Below are 26,763 nucleotides of genomic sequence, written 5' to 3' on the forward strand. Positions count from 1 at the left end.
ATCAGCATCAAGAGCATCAAGGCAGCAAAAAAAAAAAAAAAACCTACCATAATGCATAATTGTCAATTATTATTAAATCTATTTGTTTGCATTACAGTAATGAGAAATGGAGGTTTGAAATTAACTTGTCATGACAATAATCACAATGCTGATATGAATGGTCCTTCATTACAGGCTCACGCAAATTATAATTTCTGGTGGGTTTCTTTTGATTTCTGGGTTAGTTTCCCCCACACATGCATGCACACTAAACATAGACTAAATCCCGCCCCTGTTCTGGCCCCAAGCCCTTCGACGGCCCCAAGTCCTCTTCCCCGTCATAATCCTCGCACTCGATGGGCTTGGGACAGCTGTAGGGGTGGCCGTTGTCGTCGAAGAAGCGGCGGAAGGTGAACTCGTAGAAGGCGTGCTCCGGGTGCTTGCCGTTCTTGAACCAGCGGTTGAGTGTGTCGTTGTGGTTGCTGTCAGCATCGTCGCTCCAGAGCTTGTCGGGGTCAACGGGGTCAAAGTTGGATGTGTCAGTGCAGTGTGTGATTTTGGGGATGTAAGGCGCATGGTGTTGCTGCCGCAGGTCTGTGGAGAAGTCAATGCATTTGAAGAAGGGATGGGCTTTAATCTCATCGGCTCCGTTTTTCCCGAGCCGGTCTTCCGGGCCACGGCAGAGCTTCAGGATCAGGTCGGTGGCCTCCGGACTCAGCTTGGCCTGCAGGGGGATGTGTAGGGCCGTCTGCCAGTTTATCACCTGAGACGGACACACACACAGCAAGGTGATTAAACTCTGTGTGTAGCTAACATACAGCTGATAACTGCACTGACTGACAGCATCTGTTGATTTACTTGGTCCAGTGTCCACTCTGCTCGTTAATGCTGCACACAGTGGTGGCCAAAATTGTTAGAACACTTGGAATATTTAAGAGGTTTCAGTTGTTTTTGTTGAATTGGCCATTACAATACCCCTAAAACAAACTACCTGTGACGGAAGGATCTGCTGGAACATTGAAACTGATGGACTGGCCGCTCAAAGTCCAGACCTCAACCCTATCGAGCAAATCTGGGGCGACAGATCTGTTGTACCTTCAAAGGAAAGCCTTTGGCTTGAGTTGCAGAAGGCATGGGGTAACATTAGTGTTGAAGTTCTCAGGAAATACTGTATATCGACACTATGCCAGGGAGATATAAGGGTATTGACAAAAAATTATATCTCGATATTTTCTGGGATTTTATCGATAATGATAATTAGATGATATTTTGCTAAGTGTGTAATTGTGTTGGTATCTTAAGGACTGCCGTGGACAGCTGACTCCTAGAGTTTTGTTATTCTTCATATTCTGCATGGTGGTCAGTTCACACTGACAGAAATTAATCTTTTCCAATAAGTTTATGAGCATTCTTACCTTTATAAAGCCTTTTTTTCTAAAAGTGTCCATTATCTTTTGTGTCAAATTCTTACATTTAGTCAGTGAATTAGAATAATTAGAATATAATTAGAATAATAGAATGAAATCAGTATCAACAAAATCCATTTTTGCAATGCAGAGGAAACACACAAGCTGCATCTGAAGAGGTGTTTAGATGCATTCACACACACTGTTTAATGCAGGACATGAATGCTTTTAAACTGCAGTTACAAATGCATAAATAACACTTGGATATATTAAACATAAAATGTTTAATACTAATATTTAAAATTATTTATTTAAATAATAAAAAGATACTTCAAATTTAAAATTGAAATTAAAACTGCCAGCAGCTGGCAGCAAGTCACTGTTAATAAGTGAGTCACTGCGACTGAACCGAATCATTTAAAAGGTTGATTCATTCAGGAAGGAAATGCCCTCATGCTGCTCAGAGATAGGGCTGTGGCTGTTTGGAATATTTTTTTTTTTGTCGAGACAGAGCAAAAACAGGCAATATGGTCCCTAAACCGCAAGTCTGTTAATTAACTTTTATTGAATTGTTGTAAAAAATCAATATCACATTTGTAATCGTGGTAATTTTTGGAGAAAAATGGAGTGACACTGATTAACTATATGAAGTTGTATAATTATATACATTTCCTGCCCCTATTTCTTGAATTTGTGATCATTCTAAAAGCATTTTAATAGGTTGAATCATGCAGTGAAAGAACACACTCTAAATGCGCTGTCTCTAGACCTCACGTAATGTGTGCATGCACTCCGTAGGTGTGTTTTGTTTGGTTTTTGCGCACATTGTTAAAACAACAATTATGATATTATCACAGATAATATATATCATACACCCTAAGAGAGATGTGCTGCTGTAATTGCAGCAAAAGGTGGACATACCAAATATTAAAGTTAAAAGTGGATAAAAACAGTACAACTCACTTCATCGGATATTTTCTGTGCTCAGAGAAACCAGCTGCATGTTTCATGAACATTATGAAATGAAATCATGTTTTTGAGGCAAAAAAGGTGAATATTTTCAGATCTGTTAGGTGTTTTAATAATAATGTGTTACAACATGAGACCAAACACATATCCATCTATAAGGACCAGCATATATTCTCACCTTCATCTGGGTCTCAAGAGGAGCTGTTGCCAGAAAAGGAGGCTGACCGACTACCATCTCATAGAGGATAACACCTACACTCCACCAATCACAGAGCTGGGTGTAACCTACGATCAAGAAAACAAGCAAATAAATAAAACAAAACAGTCATACCAATTTAAAGAATTTATAGAGTTATGAAATATCAGGATTACAGCACTACAAACGAGCAACGTGACACAGAAACTTGTTCAAAACTTGATCACTCAGAACAACAGTATGTGTGCAACCATTATAAATCAACAACCAATTGTAAAAAAAACCTTTCGCAAAAATGGACATAATTCCTGTTTTAAATATATATGGGCAAATAAACCAGTTACTGTTATCTGATTTCAGGAATTTGAAATGCTGCGATGGATTTCCATCCGATTGCTCTGCTGCCCCATAAATGAAAGTGCAAAACACAGCACTTTGTAGTTTGATATTGTCTTCTGTTTTCCGACTAGAGATGAACAGCCTTAAAATGTTGAAATGCTCATTTGATTATTTGATTTGTTTCAATGTATGCAAAACAAGATGCAATGAGCATGAACAATGTCTCATCTTCTGAAGACTGAAAGTCATGCATGCTTTGAATGATGTGGGTGAGTACATTTATGTGTGCACTATTTCTTACATGAAACATGTATTTGTTTGTCAAGCAATCTTTGTAAGTGTATGAAAAGTGCTTGATAAATGAAGTTTATTACTGTTCACGAGTAGGTGCCACTACACACACACACTGACATACCTGTGCGCAGCAGAACCTCAGGTGCGATGTAATTGGGAGTCCCCACCAATGAGTGTGCCAAGCAGCGCTGATGTTGTCTAGCGGCTCTGCGCTCCAGTGGCTTCAATCGGTCTCCACAGCGACAGCTAGCACTGTCTTCCCATTCCTTACTGAAGTCCATACTGTCCTGACGCACATGATCACCTGACAAGACACAGAGAGAAAAAGTTGAACACCTTACCCTAGTTCAACCAAAGTCCTTTATCAATTCTCCAATGTGTATTCAACAGTACATTCAGAATCCATTAATATTAACAGATGTTACATTGATGTGATGGTGAAAAGTGACTGTTTGGTTTGAAGACGACAGCTTTCAGTTGTCAACAAGACGACCACAAGATTGCGCTGTTCTTCTGAGGTAAATTCCGGCGTACTCCTCATAGCAGGTCTTCTTTGAAAAACAAAGGTGTTTTTTTTACCTTTTTTATGTATCTAGGTGAGGGCGTTTGCGCGCAGGTGACTGTATATAATGAGCTCAGATACGGGAAAGATGGTACCTCGCTTTAGTTTCATATGGATTACATAATCAGAGAATATTAGTTTTTGATTTGTATTTGTTCATTTAAAAGTAGACACTTCAAGCTTTCTATAGAAATATTTCTCATGTCTCTGTGTCAAGTATTCGCTGGGTTTCGGTTCATATTTGTGATGTGTAGAAAGTCGCTCACGGAGACCGAGACGGCAGAAAGCGCACCCTGTTTGTTTTGCTGTTATTGTCAGTGTACACAAAATTATAGTAGGCCCTTTTTAGATTCGATTGATTTTAGTCTTATCTGTATCCGAGTATTTAAGGTTTCTCTGTGAATCTGAACTGAAAGTGAACGCGCGGCATTCAATTTTATCTTTAGACTGTAAATTTAGATTTGAAATTCAATATTGATTTTAGAAATGTTGAAATAATTTACAGTATGTAACGTAACTAATTACCTAAAAATGAACAGTAATCCCTTACTATACTTTTTCAGTGGATAAGTAATTTAATTACAGTAACGTGTTACACCCAACACTGATTACCGCTAATGTAATAAACAAATGATATGCCCTATGCATTAACATACTGCATTAACCATTGGCAAGAATTTATAAAGTAGCTATTTGTCTATAATAGCACAAAATAATGGGGTCAATTTAGCATAAATATATTTTGGTCTTTGAGTTGTTTGTTAGGCTCACCACTTTGGTAGTATTTGGAGTCGTGAGTCCATCGGAAGCCAGTGCACAGGCCAAAGTCTGTCAGTTTAATGTGTCCATCACGATCTATTAGGATGTTGTCAGGTTTGATGTCTCGATGGATGAAACCCATTTTGTGGACGCTTTCCACAGCACAGGTGAGCTCGGCGTGTTAAAACTGAGCCAAGTCATCTTGGAAAATGCCCATTCTGATCAAAAGACTCATCATGTCCCCACCAGGGATGTAGTCCATCACAAAATACAAGTTATCTTTATCCTGAAACGAGTAGTACAACCGGACGACCCACTCATTATCAGCTTCAGCGAGAATATCCCGCTCAGCTTTCACATGGGCCACCTGGTTCCGCAACAGGACATCTTTCTTACGGAGGGTCTTCATGGCATACAGCGCTCCCGTGTCCACTTTCCGAGCCAAACACACTTCTCCAAATGCCCCGATTCCCAGAGTCTTGATCTTCTCGAACATGGATTTGTCCATTTTGGCACGCTTGAGGCGGATGTAGTTGGATTCTTTCTGGCACAGCATCATGCGCATCTGCTCCTGAGCGTCATTTGAAAGTCCCACCTGAACACACAACACATTGTTGAGATACCAGCCCTAACAGAACAGATACTTACACATAGGCCTAAATACAAACTTGCTCACACAACACACAAAGACAGATTAAATGAACTTCTGAAATTATCTGAGAAAACAAGCCATTCAATCATGTAATATTCACAACTTTGGCAGGCAGAAGCATCCAGCACTGAACAAACAGCAATGCATGCAATGCACAGGGTTTCCTACAGTGATCAAAACTACCTCAGTACCTACTCTTTATTATAATACTTTGCCACTGATCATGCTTGCACAACTAGGAAATGCAAATGTACTCGAATTGTCAAACAGAATTTGCAATGTTGCTAGAATTTCAACTGTAATAGGTTTCCCTCATGCTTCAGCATGACTGATATGCAGTGTCACTTGCTGGCTGTCTGGATTTCATTTCATGTGCATTTTAACACACAAGTATGCATCTTATATGCTCATCACCTCTTCTCTGGCAGAACCGTAACTTAAAATCTTGTTTGCTGAAATCGGGTTGCATTTTTCTGAAATGTTATGATCATAACACTAAACTTAAACACATCAAATCAAAGCCAGTAGACAAGCAGCCAAACAACAATGAACCTTAATCACAGGTGCAACAATGAAATACAAGGTTTGAGGTGGGTTTTCAAGAAATATACATCCACAGAACACTGAATTCTACCCAATCAGTCAACTACTGTACATTTCTGTTTTAAATATTTTTTTTTCTAAACTAATATTACTTTATCTACCAGTAAAAATGTAGCAACTCTGCTCCATTCATACACACCACTACCCAACCAACAACAATCAGCGCAGAAAATGTGAAAAGACAGGACAAACCCCACATGGGCATAGATGTGTACTTACAGAGCTGCAGGAAACCCTTAAAATCTTAGCTTTGTGCTAAAACCCAGTGAGCTGCCTCGCAGTCTATTGTCTAGATAGATAGCTTTTCTAATCATCACAGAACTGATTTTCATAACAGTCGGCCGTTGCAATGTACGTATGACACCTTGATATGCTGTCTTGGTAGGCAGCTCACTAGACTTTAGAACGGAGCTCATAAGAATATTTGAGGAACATACACATGCTGTCCAACTGACAGGGTCTTACGTTACCACACTTGAGCGAAGATTACTCCAGAAGAAACCTTTAAGCTATGAAAGCCAGTTGACCACACATAGAAAAGAAAGTAGGCTTACGGAGGAGATCCACAGACTGAAAGATATAGAAGAAAGACAGACAAGAGAAAGGGAATATAAAAGGGCAGGAAAGAATAATTGAAGAAAGATGGGAAAAGTTAAAAGTCAATAGGAAATTAAAGGGTTAGTTCACCCAAAACTGAATATTCTGTCATTAATTACTCACCCTCATGGCGTTCCAAACCTGTAAGTCCTTTGTTCATCTTAGGAACACAAATTAAGATATTTCTGATGAAATCTGAGAACTCTCTGACCCTGTATAGACAGCAGTGCAACTGAAATTTTCCCAGGGGAGAAGAACTGTTGAATAAAGTCGTTATTTTTGTTTTCTTTGCACACAAAAAGTATTCTCGTAGTTTTACCACTGTCATCACAACCTTTCGGGTCCTGGGAACATTGCAGTTGAGTTGCTGTCTATGCAGGATCAGAGAGCTCTCAGATTTCATCAAGAATATCTTAATTTGTGTTTGTTTTTGGGTGAACTAACCCTTTAACAGCAGAGCAGAGAAGCAAAGAACATCGTGAGAGGATGTGTCAGTGAAGAAATGCATGCTAACCCGCTGCATCTCGCTCTCCAACTGCTTCTTCCTTCGGATCCTCTGCTGGTGGTTCTTCAGGATGTTCTCCACATGCTGCTCCATGAAGAACTTGAAAGCCTGCGGGGAGTACATGGGAACTCTGCTTTCCCCCTTGCGCTCCTCGTCGCGTTTACAACGCCGGACCGGCACGGGAGACGTCGTGATCTGTTTCTTCTCGCGCTCCTCGGAGGCCTCAGCGCGCTCGCTGGAGCAGGTGCTGTCAGTGTCATTGTCGTTGTCCACCCCGTCCTCCTCTTTGTTGCTGGGTTTTGGGCTGGGGTTGGGGTCGTACCCTGGTGGAGGCTGCTGCTGCTGTAGCAGGTGTTTAGGGTAAGGTGGAGGTGGGCCTTGGTAGCTCGGGACTTCGGGGGCTGTTGTGGAAGCAGGCGGATCTTGATAAGCAGAGGGCGGAGGCTGTTGCATCCATGGTGGGTGTGTAGGGGCCACGGCCGTGTGCAGCTCTGGCTTCTGCACTCGCATACTCTTTACCGGCTGCAAAATGGGGGCCTGTGTAATGGTGGTGACGGTCATGCCGGAGGGTTGAGAGCTGGGCACAGACGGGCACTGACGTCCATTGGACTGGGCATTGGTGAAGGAGTCGGAGCGCCCTGGAACGCTGTGGGGCCATGACGAAGGAACGTCCTGATTGGTGCTGTGACCAGGGGAAGTCTGAGGCTGCTGCACAGGAGGTCTGACCTGCGGTAGTACTCCAAGGTTGTACATATCAAGGTTGTGGCTATTGCGGTTGGGCACCAGCATGCTTGGGGGAAGGTTGGCTCCATTTGAGGGTGAAGCAAGAGCGCTGGATTGCATCTGCTGGGCCGTGGGACTCTGTCTGTTAGTCTGGTGCATGGGATACGGAGGTGGTGGTGGCTGCCGACCACTGCTATTAATGACCATATACTCGCTTTGTATGTTGCCATTCTGGGGCCAAGATGGAGGGAAGGGGAACTTGCTGCCCCCAGAGTTTTGCATGATGATGGGTTGCCGACCCACAGGCACCGGACTGATCCCTCGCTGCGCCTGGGACGGAGGGTTTATATAGCCATCGGGTCGGGGGCCCTGAGGCACAGGAGAGAGCCGAGGCACCAGGTAATCCATGTTCCCAGAATACCGCTTGGTTGAGGGATTGGAGTCCCATGAGGAGGGAGGAGGAGTGATGCTACGCACCTGCCGTGGGAGGGGAGGATTCACTCGTTGACCGCTGGCAGCAGCGGCAAGATTTTGAGGAAAGGTAGCAGGCCGTGAGAGGTCGCTTTGAGGTCCAGGGCTACTGGGACGGTAAATCATGCCATCAGTCATTAGAGCACCGTGTCGCTGTGGGGCCAGAGACTCCTTTGAACCCTTCCAGCTTTGGCGCCGCAACACTGTGGGTGGAATTTGGGATGGGCCTAGAGAGGAAACATCCATACATCAACTACAGGAACCTGAGAAGACTTTTACAAGTCCTCTTAACAATCCTGTTCATTTAGATCTTAGGTGAACTATCCCTTTAAGGGGGAAAAAAATCTCAGCTAAAGCTTTACAGGGAACCCTGCCAGTTGGTACGTTGTTATTATTATTATATTAAAGTCCAAACTATTCAATTTGATTGCCATTTCTTTTTAGATAAAACATATGCCACCGCGTTATAAACAAATATTTAAATTCCAGTAGGCAGAATTTATGTTTCATTTAAAAGTTGGCTGTCAGAAAATTATTTTCATGACATTTATTAAACATACTTTAAATAAGGCAGCAGAAACAGATTAAGTAAAAATATAATGAATATTTAAAACAGGGTATATATTTAGCCAAATGCTCCTCTCTAGAGTATTTTCCCCCCTAGCTAAGTAACAAGCTATTAACACTAAATGGCTTTTGGGAGGTAAATACAATGTGTGACATTTGCTTTACTGACATTTCCCCAAGTTTAAAATACTGATGGAGTTATTACAAGATTTTTGAATGCTCAGGGCTCCAAACAAAAAAATCGAGTAAGGAGCCATTGGCTCCTATAAGAAAAAAACTTAGGAGCCAAATAATTTTTTTAGGTGCCACAGAATAAACGTGTTTTATTTATTTTACGATTATTATTATTTTCCATTTATTTACATTTCAACATTTCAATCATACTGTCATGTGTTTTTGTCTCATCTTTTCTTGTCTTTATCAGCATTTTAATCCATCTTGTAGATGACCTGGGAACTAAGGTTCACTTAAAGTGGGAACTAAATGTCTTTTCCAGCTTGAAATCTACAGTCACAAAGAACTGTTCATTACACAGAGTCTGTACCAGTATCATGGAGCATAAGCATCACTTGGCCACTGAGTGTAGCTTGGGCTCCTCCTACATGAGACATTTCAGTAAGTTGTACTGTTGTACTGTTGGCTCTCTTATAAAATAGCCTACCTATTGATGTTAATTCATGTTCATTATGTACTATATTAGTAAAGAGAAAGATTAAATGGGTTCACTTGCCCTTGAACTGAGGCGCTAGGCGACCGCGGGCCGAATTCAGGCGCCTGCCGCATTAAGGAGCGCCAAAACTGTATTGTTTGAATTTCGTTATGAATTCGGAATAATTTTAAAGCTGGTACTTTTTATTAAAAAATGACAAAGCACAGAGCTTTTTGCGATTACTGGACGGCAGTTGCACTTCAAATAATGAAGTTCACGCATTAAAAGAACACAGACCAAGATCTTGTTTACAAGAAGCCATATTAGTAATTATTATAAACGAGAATTGTTAACAATATTGCCAATATCCACACAGCTGACAGCTTTACCTGTTCTAGTTTGTTTCAAGTTGTGCACGAAATAGACGCTGTATTTTTCTGCACTTTCCCCTCTTCCGTCTCCGTCATTTCTCTCTCGCTGCACAGCGGAGCTGCGTTTATCAGACTGTGTGCGTCAGCTCTGATGTGCGGCAGAGATGAGGACTGTCTGAAACTCTGTTTTTCCACTAAAACTTTAATGCGCATCGTCTCAGTTTAATACGTGAACATAACAAAATATTTGATCGCAAAACAATTAGGAAAAAAGAAGGCATTACATTCAAATGTTTAGTTATAACATGAAAATATATACCCCGATAGCAATAACACTCGGGCTGATTCTGGCTGAAATGCGTCTCTGTCGGTTCAGTCTCGACATTGGTGAGAAGATAATGGGCCAGAGCCGCGCCGACTCTACAAAACACTTCTGGCTGACCAACGGCTTTTTCCTCTATGGGCCGATCTCGGCTGAAAGCTGTTGTACACGTGGCAGGTCCACACTCGGTGTAGTTGTGTGTATTAACCTTCGGCCCGAGTTCATTTTATCACAGACGGGGCGCTGCTAGAATGAAGCAAATCATCTGCCTGAGAAAACTATTTTAGCGGTTAAATCCTGAGGAGCTTTCGGCGGGTAGTCGCCAGTGGCGACCTCAGCAAAAACGTCACTCGCAAATTATTATTTATGGTCGCAAATGCGACTGTTTTAGTCGCAGTTTGGAGCCCTGATGCTGCATTGTATCTTCCAACATACCTTGTTCAGTCATGTATATTTTGGGCAATAACTAGCAGTAAAGAGAAAAAGATTCTCTTTCATATTCTGGCACATTTCTTTGTGTCAATAACTATGCATCATACTGTTCTTTACATGAAATATCTGCTTATTTTAATGTTCAGAATAGCATTTATGTAAATTTTTAGCATACCTGGAATACCTAGATAACCTACATAAGTTAGCAAAGTGACAGCACACTGACTACTTTATTCTACAATGCATTGCACTCCACCTTTCATTACCAGTGGGATAACACATTTTTGATCAGACTGCCAAAAGTTTTATAGGAATCATGGAGTTAAATATAATAACTTTTAAGACCTTTTTAAGACTCTTTCCATACATTTTAAGACCTCATCGCCACTCCTAGTTTTTACCGGTTACATCGGCGACACTTTAACTTACATTTACTATATATTGATTGTAAGATCGCACAACTAAACAGTCTTACTTTATGATAACTCTTTATCAACACAACATAATTCAGGAATGACAAGCACAATATAATTAATTGAGTGACTAACCAATGCAACCCAAGAAACAAGAATTATTAGACCAATAAACAAAACAACTGACAAAACTTATTGAGGAGGGGAAATAAAGCTCTCCGAGCTGACGGGACAATGAGTTCACACAGTATATTCAAAAGATGTATTTGTAACATCAGCTCTTATTACTCTCTGCAAACCATAGCTGATTTGTGGAACTCTTCTCATGACAAACATCTGACTGATCAGACAGTTAACCTGTGATTACGGAGTGTTTGATTTGATAGTGTCAGTACTGCACCTGATCAAGTGTGAAAGATCATGGAAGGTAAAATAATGATCACAACTATTACATCCTTTTAATTGTGCATCCCAAGCCCATGCCAGTAAAAAAAAAAAAAAGCCCAAAGTAATGCAACCACCATGTGCCAAATATAAAAATGTCATTTCCATCCCTAAAATACATATTTTACAGTCAAAGTAGAGCTGCACGATAAATTCCACACCACATTTAATGCGCATATCCTCAGTAAAACCAGTTCACTAAACAGATCCAAATCTCCATCACATGCATGCTTTCACATGGAGCAGCATTTACTACACAGAGCCGCTGTTCACTGACAAGCTCCGCAAAACCATGATCAGATTTTGTGCATGTGTTGCGCAGCTTGTCAGTGAACAAGCTCTGTGTAGTAAATGCTGCTCCGTGTGAAAGCACACACATGATGGAGATTTTTAAATGCCATTTAAGACTTTTTAATTCTTATTAAGGGCCTTAATTTTCTCTATATTGATTTATCAACTTTTAATACTTTTTAAGACCCTGCGGACACCCTGTTTTAAATATTGCCAGTGTTAAAGATGCCTCTGTCTATTTAGGCTGGTTTAAGGTAAAGAGCACCAGACAACAACTATTAAAAACTATTACAGTTTGACCCCATAACTGCCACCCCCAAACAATTCCAGCAATTAACATCTACATGTTATGTTGCTATCAGAAGGAATGAATCAAATGATGTAACTGGCTCTTGTGCTATACCTACCTGCTTGTTTTATGGCCGTGTTGACAGGCCGTGCTGCAGCGGCTGTTATCTGCTCCCTCGCAGGCTCCTGGAAGTTCATCCTACTGATGTACTCAATCGCTGCTTCCACGCTATGACTGTTCGTCTGCTTCAGAGCGCGAACCACCATCTCCTGTACAAACACACACATATATGTATTCATTTACTGCTACTGAGAATCAACAGAATATGATGCCACTCATTTAAATGCAAAATATTTCAAAACATGCAGAGCTGCTAATAGAGCTAATAAGCTCCCGAAAATTTGTGTGACACTGTTTTACTATTTCATGGCTCTCTGGAAAACTTGCCAGTGATTGGTCAGTGGCATTCTCTGGTGTGATATTTGTGCATTATGCACACTGACTGACGGCTGTCCCAGGAAAGTGATTCCCTACAGTACACAGCTGTGCTAGATTCATGTCCCCTTATATATAATGCGTCACAATCGGTACATAATGTGCAAATCAATATTGTAAGTCCTTCCACTTTTAGTTATTTGGCAAACAATTATGTACAAATCAGGATAATATACAGACAGCCGATTCACATCGAGTCCTGATCACAGTATCTGTGTTTCTGACTATGCACTATACTTTATGAAAATATTCTCATATAATCCACTGAAATGAACCTGTAAGGTTACTTTGATGGTTTGTCTGCCTGTACAACCGCAGCAAGTGACCAAAATTTGTTTTGACAACCTTTATGCACATCCACCACATGAAAGAAATGCAGAGCAATTATTCTTTCTGGAAAAAAGAAAAAAAATACTAAATATGTACATCACACCCAGTGTTAGCGAGCATCTCAGTATTGTTCATTATGCTGAGCTCCATTCTTCAACCAGAGCTGGTCTGGCAACATACCATTTCTGTCATTCCTCAAATAAGTGAAATTATACAGTGACAGTAGAGAACATTCCTGGCACAAGTGATTGTTATGACACATATGGGGTGGGGGGGGAGAAGAGTACACAAACTTCTCTTCCTACCAAACTCCACAAGGTCCATTACCTCATCAAAGCCAGCATCCTGCAGCTCTTGAAACATGTGTCTGTTGATATCTGCAGCGTGTCCACTAGAGGTAGTTTCATTAGCAAACGGCATGAGTGACCTGCGGATCTCCTGCAGAGCTCTGTGGTGGTGGGGGTTCCTGGGGTTGTTGCTGCGCCCTTGTTGTCTGGGATCGTCCGGCGGTCCCTTCCCGATGCTCACGTCCGTTTTGGGAGCATCTGACGACCGGGAGAGGTTCCGCAAGCTCTCTCGGATCTCCTGCAGCATTTGCTGACTATTGCCACTGTAGTTGCTTGCAGGGAACGTCTTGGGTCGCATCTGTCTGTATCCCTCGGGTTTCTCGCCCCTCTTCATGTAAAAACATACGTTAAGTGCCAAGGATGTGACGAAGAGACTTCTGGGTGGAAGAGTCCGGATTTCAGTGTTTCACCTCCACATTAAAGAAAGGTCAGTGCATCAGTAAACATACAGAAGCATTGTAATAAACATTAATATAACTTCAACTGCATAACTAAAGCTTGTAATAACTACCCAGAGATCCTCAAAAATAGCAATAATTAAGCCTTTTTTTTTTAAATGACGTGTCTCTACATTAGTTTTACATTAGTTTCAAAACTATAAAACAACATTTACTTTTGTGGTGGATTTGTTTTCATGTCTAAAGCTGCCTACAACACTAACATTTAAGACAAAAAGCTCATGGATACCAGTGATTGTTAAGATCATAATAAGCTACAGCAGTGATAAATACGTTATATTAATTTTTCTCTAATTTAAGTTCTGCCTACCTAGACAGCATCACAGGGCACGGCAAGAAAAGTGCTGTCTAGGTAGGGATCTCTGTAGGATTTGAAACACAGTCGTAGCGTCCAATTGATTCACGCACTGCTAACTCAGTTAGACCTGAAACTGCTGAAATGTGCAGAAGTATTGCCACATAAAGCCCTTAAAAACCCTTTAACATTATCCCTAATGCATGATAAACATTTTAAAGCGGATGAATCATTTATGAATCGGTACAACAGGTGACCGAGGCCTAAGGTTGTGGCGATAGCACAGTGCTATCATAAACGAATTACATTCACTTACCATTTAATGTTGGCGAGGCATCGTGTTTGGACATGTATAGACCCCTGCGAGCTTTTAAATCGCGAGCACCTCCACTGCTGTGTCTGACAGATACATGTATTTGTTGACGGACCGTCTGCTCTCTTTGGTATTTACTGTCGTCTTGAGTTTTACAACGGCTTGTCATGCGCGTCACAAGAGCCCGGATGTGGTAGAAGCCCCGCCCCCAGTGGAGCCCCGCTCCAGACGAGAGGCCCTTCTGTGTGGATGCAGATGCGTGCAGACCGCTGTTGTGCGTGGACGTGCGTGCGTGCGTGCGTTTGTTATATAATAAACTTAACCATGCTTCGTGTGAGGTTTGCATAACATAGTCATTTTAGAGTAAGCTATATTTGGAGTTTACTACGAAAAATATGTATTTTAAATAGTGCTGATTAATCGCGATTAATCGCGTCCAGAATAAAAGTTTTTATTTACATAATATATCTGCGTGTGCTGTGTATATTTATTATGTTTGTATAAAAACACACACATATTTGAAAATATTTACATGTATATATTTATATACATATAATTTATATTATATATAAATATATTTAATATATAAACGTAACATTTTTACTTAAATATACACTCACTGGCCACTTTATTAGGTACACCTTGCTAGTAACAGGTTAGACCCCCCTTTTGAACTGCCAGAACTGCCTTAATTCTTCGTGGCATAGATTCAACAAGGTGTTGGAAACATTCCTCTGAGATTTTGGTCTGGATCTGTGGTTTGTCTCATTTTATGAATCAAATTACATCGCTGAGAAAATGGATGCTAAATGACTGCAAAAGCACTGCATAAAACCGTGCAGCGCCAAAAGTCGCAATAATGGTAACCTGTATTCAATTCCCATTTACTATTTCATGGAAATATCATAAATAATTAAGCCCAAGTGCATTTTTGATAATTATACAGCATTATGAAAGTCTCTTATGCTCATCAAGCCTGCCTTTATTTGATAAAAAAAAAAAAAAAAAAGATTTAAAAACAATAATTAAATTGTACTCGATTTAAAAGAATGTTTTTCTATTTTAATATGCTTTGAAATATAATTTATTTCAGCGATGCAAAGCTGATTTTTCAGCATTATTACTCAAGTCTTCAGTGTCACATGATCCTTCAGAAATCATTCTAATATGATGATCTATTATCAATGTTGGAAAGAGTTGTGCTGCTCAATTTTTTTTTTTTTTTTTTTTGAAACCTGTGATACTTTTTTGGGCTTCATTGATAAATGAGAAGTTAAAAAGAACAGCATTTATCCTGAATAAAATCGTATTTCTTAAAAAAAAAAAAAAAAAATACTGACCTCAAGCTTTTTAATGGTAGTGTATATTGTGACAAAAGTTACATTTTAAATAAATGCTGTTCTTTTTTAACTTTTTATTTATCAAATAATCACAGATGAAAAGTATCACATGCTTCCAACACTGATAATAAATCAGCACTGCATAAAATTTAGAATATAGAAATGTCAAATAAATGCAGGCTTGATGACCCTAAGTGACTTCTTGCAAAAATATAAAATAATAATTTATCCAAACCTTTGACCTATAATTTTATATATATATATATATATATATATATTTTTTTTTTTTTTTTTTTTTACATTGCCCCTATTTTACATTTGAGGCCCTGCCCCTGAGGAGCTCTCTGCATGTCCTGCTGCACATCCATGATGCGACTCTCCCGTTCCACCACATCCCGAAGCTGCTCTATTGCACTGAGATCTGGTGACTGTGGAGGCCATTTGAGTAAAGTGAACTCATTGTCATGTTCAAGAAACCAGTCTGAGATGATTTGATCTTTGTGACATGGTGCATTATCCTGCTGGAAGTAGCCATCAGAAGATGGGTACACTGTAGTCATAAAGGGATGGACACAGTCAGCAACAATACTCAGGGAGGCTGTGGCGTTTAAACGATGCTCAATTGGTACTAAGGGGCCCAAAGTGTGCCAAGAAAATGTCCACCACACCATTACACCAACACCAGCAGCCTGAACCGTTGAGACAACGCAAGATGGATCCATGCTATCATGTTCTTTACACCAAATTCTGACCCTACCATCTGAATGTCGCAGCAGAAATCGAGACTCATCAGACCAGGCAACGTTTTTCCAGTCTTCTATTGTCCAATTTTGGTGAGCATGTGCGAATTGTAGCCTCTGTTTCCTGTTCTTAGCTGAGAGGAGCAGCACCCGGTGTGGTCTTCTGCTGCTGTAGCCCATCTGCTTCAGAGTTCGACGTGTTGTGCGTTCAAAGATGGTATTCTGTATACCTCGGTTGTAACAAGTGGTTATTTGAGTTACTGTTGCCTTTCTATCATCTCTAACCAGTCTCCCCATTCTCCTCTGACATCAACAAGGCATTTTCGTCCACACAACTGCCGCTCACTGGATATTTTCTCTTTTTTGGACCATTCTCTGTAAACTCTAGAGATGGTTGTGTGTGAAAATCTCAGTAGATCAGCAGCTTTTGAAATACTCAGACCAGCCCGTCTGGCACCAACAACCATTCCACGTTCAGTCACTTAAATCCCCTTTCTGTCTTCTTCACCAAATCTAGATGCCTAAATGCATTGAGCTGCTGCCATGTGATTGGCTGATTAGCAATTTGTGTTACCAAGCAATTTAATAGGTGTAACTAATAAAGTGGTTGGTGAGTGTATATATGCATGGTTATGTATACATAATAAATATACACAGTACACACACATAAACTATGTGAACAAAAACTTTTATTTTGGATGCGATTAATCATTTGACAGATTACGATAAACAACACACTTTTTGCTGCAGGTGGCATTGAATTTATGCTTGAATTGTATGCTATATGAGTCCCAGAGCCCCTCATCTGTTCATTCTCAATAAACAGTGCCATTTTATTATAATTATTAATTTATTTTTGGTCCCTGTGAGGAAACAAGGTTATAAATGCATAAAGTTTTGTGTGAGATGCAGAGTTAAGGTAAGGGGATAGAAAATACAGTTTGTACAGTATAAATGTGTGTGTGTCACTTAAGTTCAAAAGGTTACAAAATGTCAATACTTTTCTTAGTTTCAGGTCAAAGACTATCAGGACTGTAAGGCACCTAAATACTATCAGGACATATCCCCCTTTTTCAGATTATTGTTCAGCAAATACAGGATTCTCAATAGCCCATTCAAGTTTTTTAAGAGGCACTTAAACATGTAATCAAAACATTGTAAAGTAGCACTAGTTTTTCATCAACAATGTTGTGGTAATTTTTGGTGTTTCTAATACAACAGCTGTGTGAGTGACTGTAAATTTGATATAATTTTCTCTTCTGACTGCTCTATTTTTTCATCTTTTTAAAGCTGTTTAATACTGATGTGGAGTTTTACTATTGCTATTTGAGCAAATGGGAACAAATATATATATATATATGACTTATTGGGAGCAGACTATCCTCACTGTAGCACGTGTACGATTCCTGTCTGACTTTGGAGTCCAAAGTCTCGGTTGATCTCACAGCTAAGCTTGCTCTCCACAAGATATGTGTGACTTGTCGAAGCTCAAAACTGTAAATATGGTAAAAATAGTAATAAAGACATGATATCCAAGTGGTGGCTCGTCAGCTCTGGTAAAGTTTTTAATGCTTGATCATTTGTAAACTGTGAAGAATATTTTAGCAGAGAACTGTTACTAAAAACTATTTTCTAATATAGGAAATAATATAATATAGGTCTGTTATTCTCCTATAATGACTGTCATCAATAGCAAGGGGGGGGGCATGTTTACATTACATAATGTAATAATGATAAAAATATTGCCTTTACAAAACACCACTTACAGTTCAGTTAATTCTGAGAGACGCATGATAAACTTTTATTACAGTCCCAATCATTGTATCCAGAACTCGCAGAGTACTTCAACAGAACTTATATATTTTTATATACTAAAGTTCTGTGTCATATATCTCTTTCACACATATTTTGGGTCAGCAATCAAACAGGAAGTTGTCTGTGGACGTACACGGCCTCTCCATCAGTGCCGCACACTAAACACTGCTCAAGCACGTCGAGGCTGTTGACAGACAGTGTCTGGCTGGGCAGCATATGAGTGGCCTCCAGTCTATTTTTGCTGGAGTCCCCAGCAAGCCAAGAGCTGACCACAGAGTCATCCTCCCCCGCCAGCGGTACACCACTGTGTGAGACGACCCTGCTGTTCCAGCCCCCTGAAACAAACCAGGCATCAGAACATGTTATTAAGATAATAAAACGAGTCAAGTCTGTGTATACTGACTAGAATTAAACCTTCACAGTCATAGTAGCTTTAGAAGCCCATACGCTCAGACCAACCTGTTTAGCTTTACTTCCTATGCATAAGTGTTATACAACTTCAGGACTGAATCCTAGAAAGTTCATTGTGTGAAATATGAGAAAAACAAACAAAGGAACAAAAGCTTTGATGAAACGGCAGCTTTGTGCATCCTTTATGTACCTTCAGAAGTACTACTTTTGCCTTGACCAAACCCAGGCTTATAAAAGACACTTGTGATCACAAGAAACATAGATAAAGTGGGCAGAAGAAATTTTTTCAGTACTTTTAACACACTGTAAATTTTCAGGAGTGACAACTGCATTAAAATACGGGAGTGAATCTTTAACAGTTTTGTGTGTGAATTGTGATGACTGACACCATAGCAATGTTTTGCAGTCTATTTTTGACCAAAGAAGCCTATTACGTTTGCTGATTTTTGAACTAATCCACAGTGGACAGAGCCGTGGTGTTTTGTTTATGTTTGGAAAGTTGCTCTGCAGATTTTGCTCATTAAGTGTTGCCAAATCCACTTACTATAAGCAACATTTGTTACACATCTTTGGGCTTGCTGTTTGGTCTCAGCTCAAAAAGCGATCCAGTTTATGGAGTTAATAAAGTCGGCAGGTTGCAATATTTTGGTATGTGGCTTATTTCCAAGATGACACGTTTGTATTTATATAATATAGACTTGTGCTTTTAATACCAAGATCTGGCAACACAAGTGAGTCAAAACATACCTCGTTTACTGAGATTTACATAAGAGAGACACAACTATGCTACTCATTTAGATACGTCTAACAACTAATAGCTTAGTTTGGTTCCATACACACTGCACAGACTTTCTGCAGATGCAGTTGTCACTAGGGGCGTATGGAGTCAATATAATGCCGCATATATACACAAAAAAATAAAGTTTTGCAAAAGAAAAAAGTTTTGCAAACAAAAATTAAAGTATTGAGGAAAATAAATTAGCTTTTTGCAAACAAAAATAAAGAATTGCAAAATAAAATAAAGTATTGTGAGGAAAAAAAACAAGTTTTGCAAACAAAAATAAAGAATTGCAAAACATAAATGAAACAGCGCGAAAGCAATGATTTTGCAATACATATTTTCAAAATCATATCTATTATTTTATTTGCAACGCTGATTTTATTTTGCGTGTCAGTCTAGTTTGAGCTTGCGCTGCAGTTTTTCCTTTGCACTTCACTTTTCTGCGCGTCTCGCTTTGTGTGCTGTTTTGACGTGGGGGTGGAGTCAAAGGATGGGGGCGTGTACAACATGCCTTCCTGGAAGTGACGTCATCGGCCCGAGACGCAGCTCACTGATCCAGGTACTGTCATGATGAGCAGAGACTTGCGAGGGGATCGCTTCTTTTTATTCAATAGCATTAAAACATGCATGTATGTATATGTGTATTAGCAGTGTTTGCTCAAGTTAAAGAAGTTGTTACCATGAACATCTGCTGTTTATTTCTCTCAGTGTGCACACTAAAATGTTTATTGTTTCATTTGGTTAACTGCATGTGTATTATCATCAAGATAAAAATCAGATAGCTAGATTGTTATTAGTATTATTATAGCTGTGATGGAGTCTTGGCTTACTCTGCAGGAGTGTGCTCATGTCTGATCCTGAAGTCGTCTCCCAGTGGAGCAGAGACCCATCCTCCGAGCACGTAAATAAGTGATTGGGGTTTGATGGATGAAAATGTACTTCCCACACTGTGGAGAAAAAGATCAGAATCAGTGCCGAATGCGACTAATTATCAGGGTTTTGACATTTAAGATTTGACATTTCATGTGCATAGGATAACATTGTTCATTTTCTATTGTCCTCATTACGCTTCCTGCAAATGTAAACTGGCCTCATTCATGAATAAGTTCATTCCTACTGCAATACCTGTTAACTGTTCAGAGTGACAGAAGACAAAAAACTGTAATATTACAGAGGTGGAAGATGAAGTCTTTAACAACAGTGGAAATATGAGAGTCAAAGCATTTTTATTTGTTAAAAATCTACTGAATTCAAAGGACAATTCTGCTCACCCTCAAGGTTTTCCAAACCTGTATGAATTTCTTTCTTCTTCTGAACACAAAGGAAGATATGTTGGTAACCACACAGTTGATGGTAGCCTCTGACTTCCATAATATTTTCATTTCCCTACTTTGCAAGTCAGAAAAAAAAAGAAAATCTAACTAGCTTCTTTTGTGCTCAACAGAAGAAAAAAGCATAAACGGGTTTGGAAGAACTTAAAGGTGAGTAAATGATTAAAAAAAATTGTCATTTGTGGGTGAACTATCCCTTTAAAGATTGTGAGGTCAAAACATTTGAATATTATTCTTGACGTCTATTACAAGAGTTTACACAACTCAAGCAAGCATATTTATTTTGTAAAAATCTACTGAATTCAAAGGGTCCTCACTTTCTGCTGAATGAGCCTCTATGAGAGAGAAGGGTGTATTGCCCTGTCTCACGTCCCAGATACACAGCATCCCGTCCTGTCCTCCGGTGGCCACTATGTGCTGCTGGTTTGGGTGTTTATCCACACAGTGCAAGGGCACTCTGTCCCCAGTGCTGCATGAGTAGAGCAAATATGAGAAAACTAGTTAAAATCCAACTTTTATATGAGAGAATTCAGATCAATTAGACCACTTTTTGATATTGAGATGAATGTCAAAAGGACTCAAAATGCTGGCAAATGCAGTCATTTCTTATCTTAAGATGTTAAAACATTGGCAGGAAAATAAATCTATCAATAATGTGATTATTTGAACAGGTAAACAGCAATTTGTTAAAGTGGTTCTTGAGAATATTAAGAATTATAATGAGGCTTTAAAAATAAGAAAAAGTCACAATGATACTTTTTTTCATGCAAAATATTTTTTTTTATTCTGTTGTGAGCGGACATGTTCTTCAGCTAATTATGGTTTCTTAAACTAGTATGAGAGAATCGTACAGAGAGAGAATTTGCGCAGGACTGTCACTCTGCTGTCTGAAGTCCCACATCTTCAGCTGACCGATGGAGTTAACCGTGAGAACCTCAGTCGTCCTCAGAAACGTCACGGCATGAATCGTACTGCTGTCTGCGTTTTCTGTTGAAAGCCAATAAAACGCTCCTATTAATATGCATTTACAGGTCAAATGTAATTAAAGAATGGGTTCTTCAAGAATCTTGATCTGTCTCATATCGTTCCAAAGATGCATGTCTTACTTTTTTGAGTGAAACACAAAAATTCAGCAGAATCTCAAAGCTTTCTTTATTATTAAATCAGTAAAGCCTCAGAAAGCACCATAACACTGCTCTTCTGAATCCATACTACAGCTTTGTGTGAGCAACAGAATTCATTATTTACATGGGAAGGTTTTTTAAGGAGAAGAGAGAAGGTCTGTTGTGCCACATTCAATCCTGTGATATTCTTCAGACCTGGAAGTCATATGGTACTTTTTTTGGATCTAGCAAGCAACTGATAACATCCACTTCCATTGTATGGAAAACATCATCTTTCGTGTCACGTCGGTTTGGAACATGACAGCAGGGTAAATTATAATGAAACTGTTCATATTCAAGGTCTTTGTCACAAAGGAAGCCAGAAGACACTTACCAATAACACGGACAACTTCAGTCTGATCTGCCTTGTAAAGAATAACTCGTCCGTCCTCACCCACTGACACTAGCTCAGGGCTTCTGCACACTACTGCGGTGCAGGGTGCATTATCACAGGAATACCGATGAGCCCTCTCCCACACATGAGCCAGCGACAGAGCCTAAACGTCAGTCACGATGGTCAGAACCACACTGATCAGCCATCACACAAACACAGCACATACCTGACAGTCCGGCTGAAGCTTCAAAATCGCCACAGCCCCGCTTGAAGACGCAGAAACGAGCCGGTCTCCATCTAGAAACTACACAGATTGTGCAAACCATGGTTTTTATTCAAATCAAACTAGTTCAAAATTAAAGACCTCATTCTCTTCTCTGACCAATCATTTATTAGTACTGAAACAATGGTATTATTAGTTTTATAGAGGGTTTAACCCTTTAACTGTCATCCCCCATTTTTTAAAATAGGCATTAAAGTGCACTATCCAAACTTAAATTGTTGTAATTTATAAACACTTTGGAATATAGACCTAAGGTTGGTCTCTTTTTAAAGTGAAAATTTTTCAAAAAGTTAAAGTATCAAAAAGTTATAGAAGTTTAAATGTACTGTAAATAAAATGCGCTATATTAATTTTATTTTATTTATTGTAAATATTTTACATAACAGGTTTTACTCTAAAATTGGTATAAAATTAAAGCCTTGTGTCTAAATAAGTTATGTTCCAAATTTGAAGTTGATATGAAAAAAAAAAATTGAGGTTCCTGTGATATTTTATTTAGGGCGTCATACCACAAACAGCCACTGGGAGCCATCAAAACTCCTTTGAATTTTGTTTAATGAATTTTCTCTAGATTTCTCTGTCAATTTTACTTGTGTATGGAATATGGAATATGGAATCCCGAGACTCAGACCTTTCCAATGATATGTTTGTTGCCAAGATTATAAAAAGTTTTGATTCTAAAAGACCGTAATGCATTTTGTAATATGACACTTGACACCGCCCACTAAGGGGGAGGGGACCGCCATAAGATTTTAAAGTACCATTTCCATGGAAAAGCAATGTCCGATTTCAAAATGGTTTTCACAGGATGAATCTTGGGCTTCTAGGCTTTCAAATGATATATAATTTATGATTATGATGATTATTAAAAGATTTTATATAGAAAAAGGACAAAAACAACAACAACAAAAAAGAGAGAGCGCCAAGCGTCCCACAGGTGGGGCGGTGACAGTTAAGGGGTTAAATATCATTTTCCAAACATGTAGCCCATAACAGTGACTGCTTTCATTATTATGACAACAAATATTTTACATATTTATTTTGTATTAGAAAATGGATTTTCAAAGCATGTTGTGACTAATACACAGTGCTGGGAAGGTTACTTTGGAAATGCAATAGGCTACAGATTACAAGTTACCTAAAATGTAATAAGCAGTGTAACTATTTCAATTACTTTATTAATGTAACTGATTACTTTTTGATTACTTCCCTACATTTCTAATGTTTTCAACTCTTCATCATGTTCAAACATGTAAGCCAGTGATTACTGTCATTCCTAAATACTGTATCACTTGAATTCAGATTGTAATAATTTAATATTAAAGCACAGCCGCCACAACATCAGAACTCTTTTTTACTTTGAGATCATTCTGAGGTTAAATACAGATTAAGAACCAAAACAAGCTGTAGTTTAATAGCTATGATACTGTTTTTGAAATCAAATGTTGCATAGTTATGCCAGGAAACACTGGATTCTAACAATGTCTTGGAAAAAATAGGGATGTAACGATTCACTCAACTCACGATTCGATTTTATCACGATTTTTTTTTTTTTAAACAAAGTGAGATTGAAGAGAGTAAATGAGAAGGTAGGTGTCATTGCTGCACGTTTCTTTGTGAAACTTAAATATAACAAAAACTAAACTGGAATTTTAAAACAAACAGCAAATCAAATAAGCAAGTTACACGGATAAAATAAATCTCTTCATATAAACAAACTAAGGCTTTGTCTGTGCAGCCTCTGAAATTGTAATCATCATCCAAACAGAGATGCAGCATGAGCAGGTTTTAATCTAAACTAAACTGTATAGTTTCGAAATCTGATGCAAAAACAGAGTGATCTGATTTAATTTTGTGAAACTTTACTACATAAAACATATCTGAAGGAAACAGCAGAAGCACTCTCTACCAGCAGGTGGCAGCAATGATACAGCGTTTCCTTGGTTACCGCTGTAAACAAAGCAGCTGCACATCGAGCTCTACTCTAATTTACATCATCGAGATGTTTGGCATCTCAACCGATTTGAATTGTCACATATTTTAATCGATTTTAATCGTTACATCCCAAAAAAAGTTAATCTGAAAAAATTAAGCATATACATAAATCCAAACAGTTATTGAATAAGCATGTGTCCTGAAACACTGGGGTCTTGTATTTTAGAGCAGTCACTGCAACTTATGAAAGAAATCAATTAAATCTGTATGTGGGTGTGTGAAAAAACTGTAACTGATTACAATTATATTTATTTTGTGATTAAAACACAGCTGCTGCTGATCTCCCGAACTCGACAAACCAGTGTTGTTTTCTTCGCACGTCACACACACTCTTTCTGGAGGTCATGCATAAACATAGTTGCCAATCTGCGTATTATACGCAACTTTGGGCTTCTTTTTTTGTAAAGTTGCGAGAAAAAATCCCGGGTCGACAAGCAACTTTGTTTCTTTTCATTTATGTTCACTATATTGGCCAATGCATTGACTGACACTCTGTCTGCTCACAGGTAATAGCCATTTAGTGCAAAAATATAAGCGCTGTAGCATAATTTGCCAAATATTCTGCCCCCTTCTCAGACGCCTTTTTTTAACGTGATTTTTCTTCAATGAGGGATTGGAGAAAATCACATTCAAAAAGAATCTGTGTGACGCTGTAATCCAAGCAATGATAGTGGTAGATGCAGAGGAGTGGGATGACATTCTTTCCTTTATAAGGCAGCCTAATTTTTATTTATTTATTTATTTTTTAACAATGTTTTGTATCAATGTTTTGTTATCACTGTAATATAGTGATAACAAAACATATAGCCTACTAATACTAAGAGTATATTTGTTTTTTTATATTTTATATTTGGTCTTTTCCATCTCTTCAATCCTACTCTGCTCACAGGTGACTGGAGATGAGTTTTGTTCCTGCTTTGTTGCAGTTTGCTGATTTTTGTAAAATAACTTATGTTTTTGCTTTTCAGATAAAGTGGTAATTTCATTTTAATATGTTGCAGGCTCAGCTATTGGAAATAAATAATTGATAATAAATAATATTGATGATAATAAGTTATCAAAAAATATTGGGCTTGTTTTTGAAGCTGCGGTTGCTTATTTGTCTCGCGAGAGTTGGCAACTGTGTATAAACCGGTGTTCTGCGGCTCAGGTGTTCATCGTGTCGCTGCTGCCGCTCACCTGCAGGTCCGTCACGTCCCCGTCGTGCTCAGAGTCACACAGTAACCGCGGCTCCTCGTCAAACTCTCCGTCTGTGTCAGAGTCATCATCTCCCAGCGACCAGATCGACACTCTGTTACTCTGCAAACACACACACAGCGATGATTAACAGCGACGCGCGAATGCGGGATGTGCTGCTGTAACGAGAATTCGTCTCCTGCCTCGTTGTCCCAAGACCCCGCGGCGAACACCTCGGGCTGCTGTAGTAAACCCGCGGGAACTGGCCGCCACCGCGTCCTGCTGATTTTCTGCGAGATGTATTTGGCTGTTGGGTCCATCGGGTCTCACTGTTGTTGTTCAGTATCGTGTGCCTCACGCGCACCGTCTCCCGCCGAACTCGCTCCGTACGGCGGCCTCAAGGGACCAAACGCGATTCTGTTAGATAATATCTTCACCCTGCTGTGTTCACATTTATTTGTACAGCATTTTCCACAATGCGTATAGTTTTAAAGCAGCGTCACAGAACAATGAGTAAAATTAAACGGGTACAAGAATCAGGGGTGTTTGTGGGCTGGTAGTTAGGAGACTGTGGATAGACTGTCGATGGTCCACTTGAGCGATAGGCGGCGGTAATGCCCTTATAAAGCTGCGATCCGCCCTAAAACAAGAAGAAGAGTATGGAATTATATTTGCTTCAAAAAAAAAAATGAACGTAACTTTATAAAACTGACCGTAACTTTTTCAGAAACTATCAAAAATATGCAATTACAAAAGAAGAAAACACAATGAAAATGAAAAAAAAAAAAAATGAACTCAGTCGCACAAATTTAACAGGCTCTTCAAATATGCTTCATTCTTTGTTGATGTTTTTCAAAGATTCGTTTTCGCTAATCGTGGATTCTGAATGCATTGCCACAGATTTCGCTTACGCTTCATAGTTTTTCGTTTGGTTTTTTTACAGTCTATGGTTTTGACACAACCCTCTCGTGGGGGCGGGCTTAACAGTGATCTACTCTGATTGGATAGTGAGCTTTTGATGGACAGGTGCTCTCTGACCGGGAAGTACAGACGTCACTCAGTGGCACGTATATTGGAAAGCTCTCGCGGTGATTTGTATGCAATACGTCGTGCTTTGTATTACTAAATATGTAAATAATATTTGACCTTCGATCGTCTCAGTCTGTAACGATGAGCTCTTGTCCTTCAAGGCAGCTTGAAGTAAGCTTGTGTTACTGAAGTAACCAATAACGTAGATACAAGTTTTATTCATGTTACAGTGTGCAGCAGTTCGTTGAGGGTTATTATTGTCATTAATAACATTAATAACAAATGAACATTAAT

General features: G+C 39.2%; 2 protein-coding genes across 2 annotated transcripts; both read right to left on the reverse strand.

Moving 5' to 3' along the window:
• Window positions 1-18: 18 nt before the first annotated feature.
• On the reverse strand, window positions 19-14,267 carry lats1 (large tumor suppressor kinase 1). The gene is given in 8 exon segments (XM_042747450.1): window positions 19-742; window positions 2,533-2,639; window positions 3,305-3,487; window positions 4,517-5,099; window positions 6,871-8,282; window positions 11,952-12,102; window positions 12,986-13,415; window positions 14,075-14,267. Coding segments are annotated over 7 exon segments (3,285 nt in total). The 5' UTR covers window positions 13,340-13,415; window positions 14,075-14,267; the 3' UTR covers window positions 19-247.
• A 2,556-nt stretch (window positions 14,268-16,823) lies between these two features.
• On the reverse strand, window positions 16,824-26,046 carry LOC109076311 (nucleoporin Nup43-like). Its single transcript, XM_042746687.1, has 8 exons — window positions 25,644-26,046; window positions 25,444-25,563; window positions 22,213-22,290; window positions 21,987-22,149; window positions 21,341-21,476; window positions 20,807-20,958; window positions 19,989-20,105; window positions 16,824-18,301 (listed from the first exon to the last, which is right to left on the reverse strand). Exons 1-8 carry the CDS (start codon window positions 25,758-25,760, stop codon window positions 18,072-18,074), a joined length of 1,113 nt encoding a protein of 370 aa, XP_042602621.1. The 5' UTR covers window positions 25,761-26,046; the 3' UTR covers window positions 16,824-18,071.
• Window positions 26,047-26,763: the final 717 nt, after the last annotated feature.

The sequence above is a fragment of the Cyprinus carpio genome, chromosome B20 (assembly GCF_018340385.1).
Source record: "Cyprinus carpio isolate SPL01 chromosome B20, ASM1834038v1, whole genome shotgun sequence".
Taxonomy (NCBI): Eukaryota; Metazoa; Chordata; class Actinopteri; order Cypriniformes; family Cyprinidae; genus Cyprinus; species Cyprinus carpio.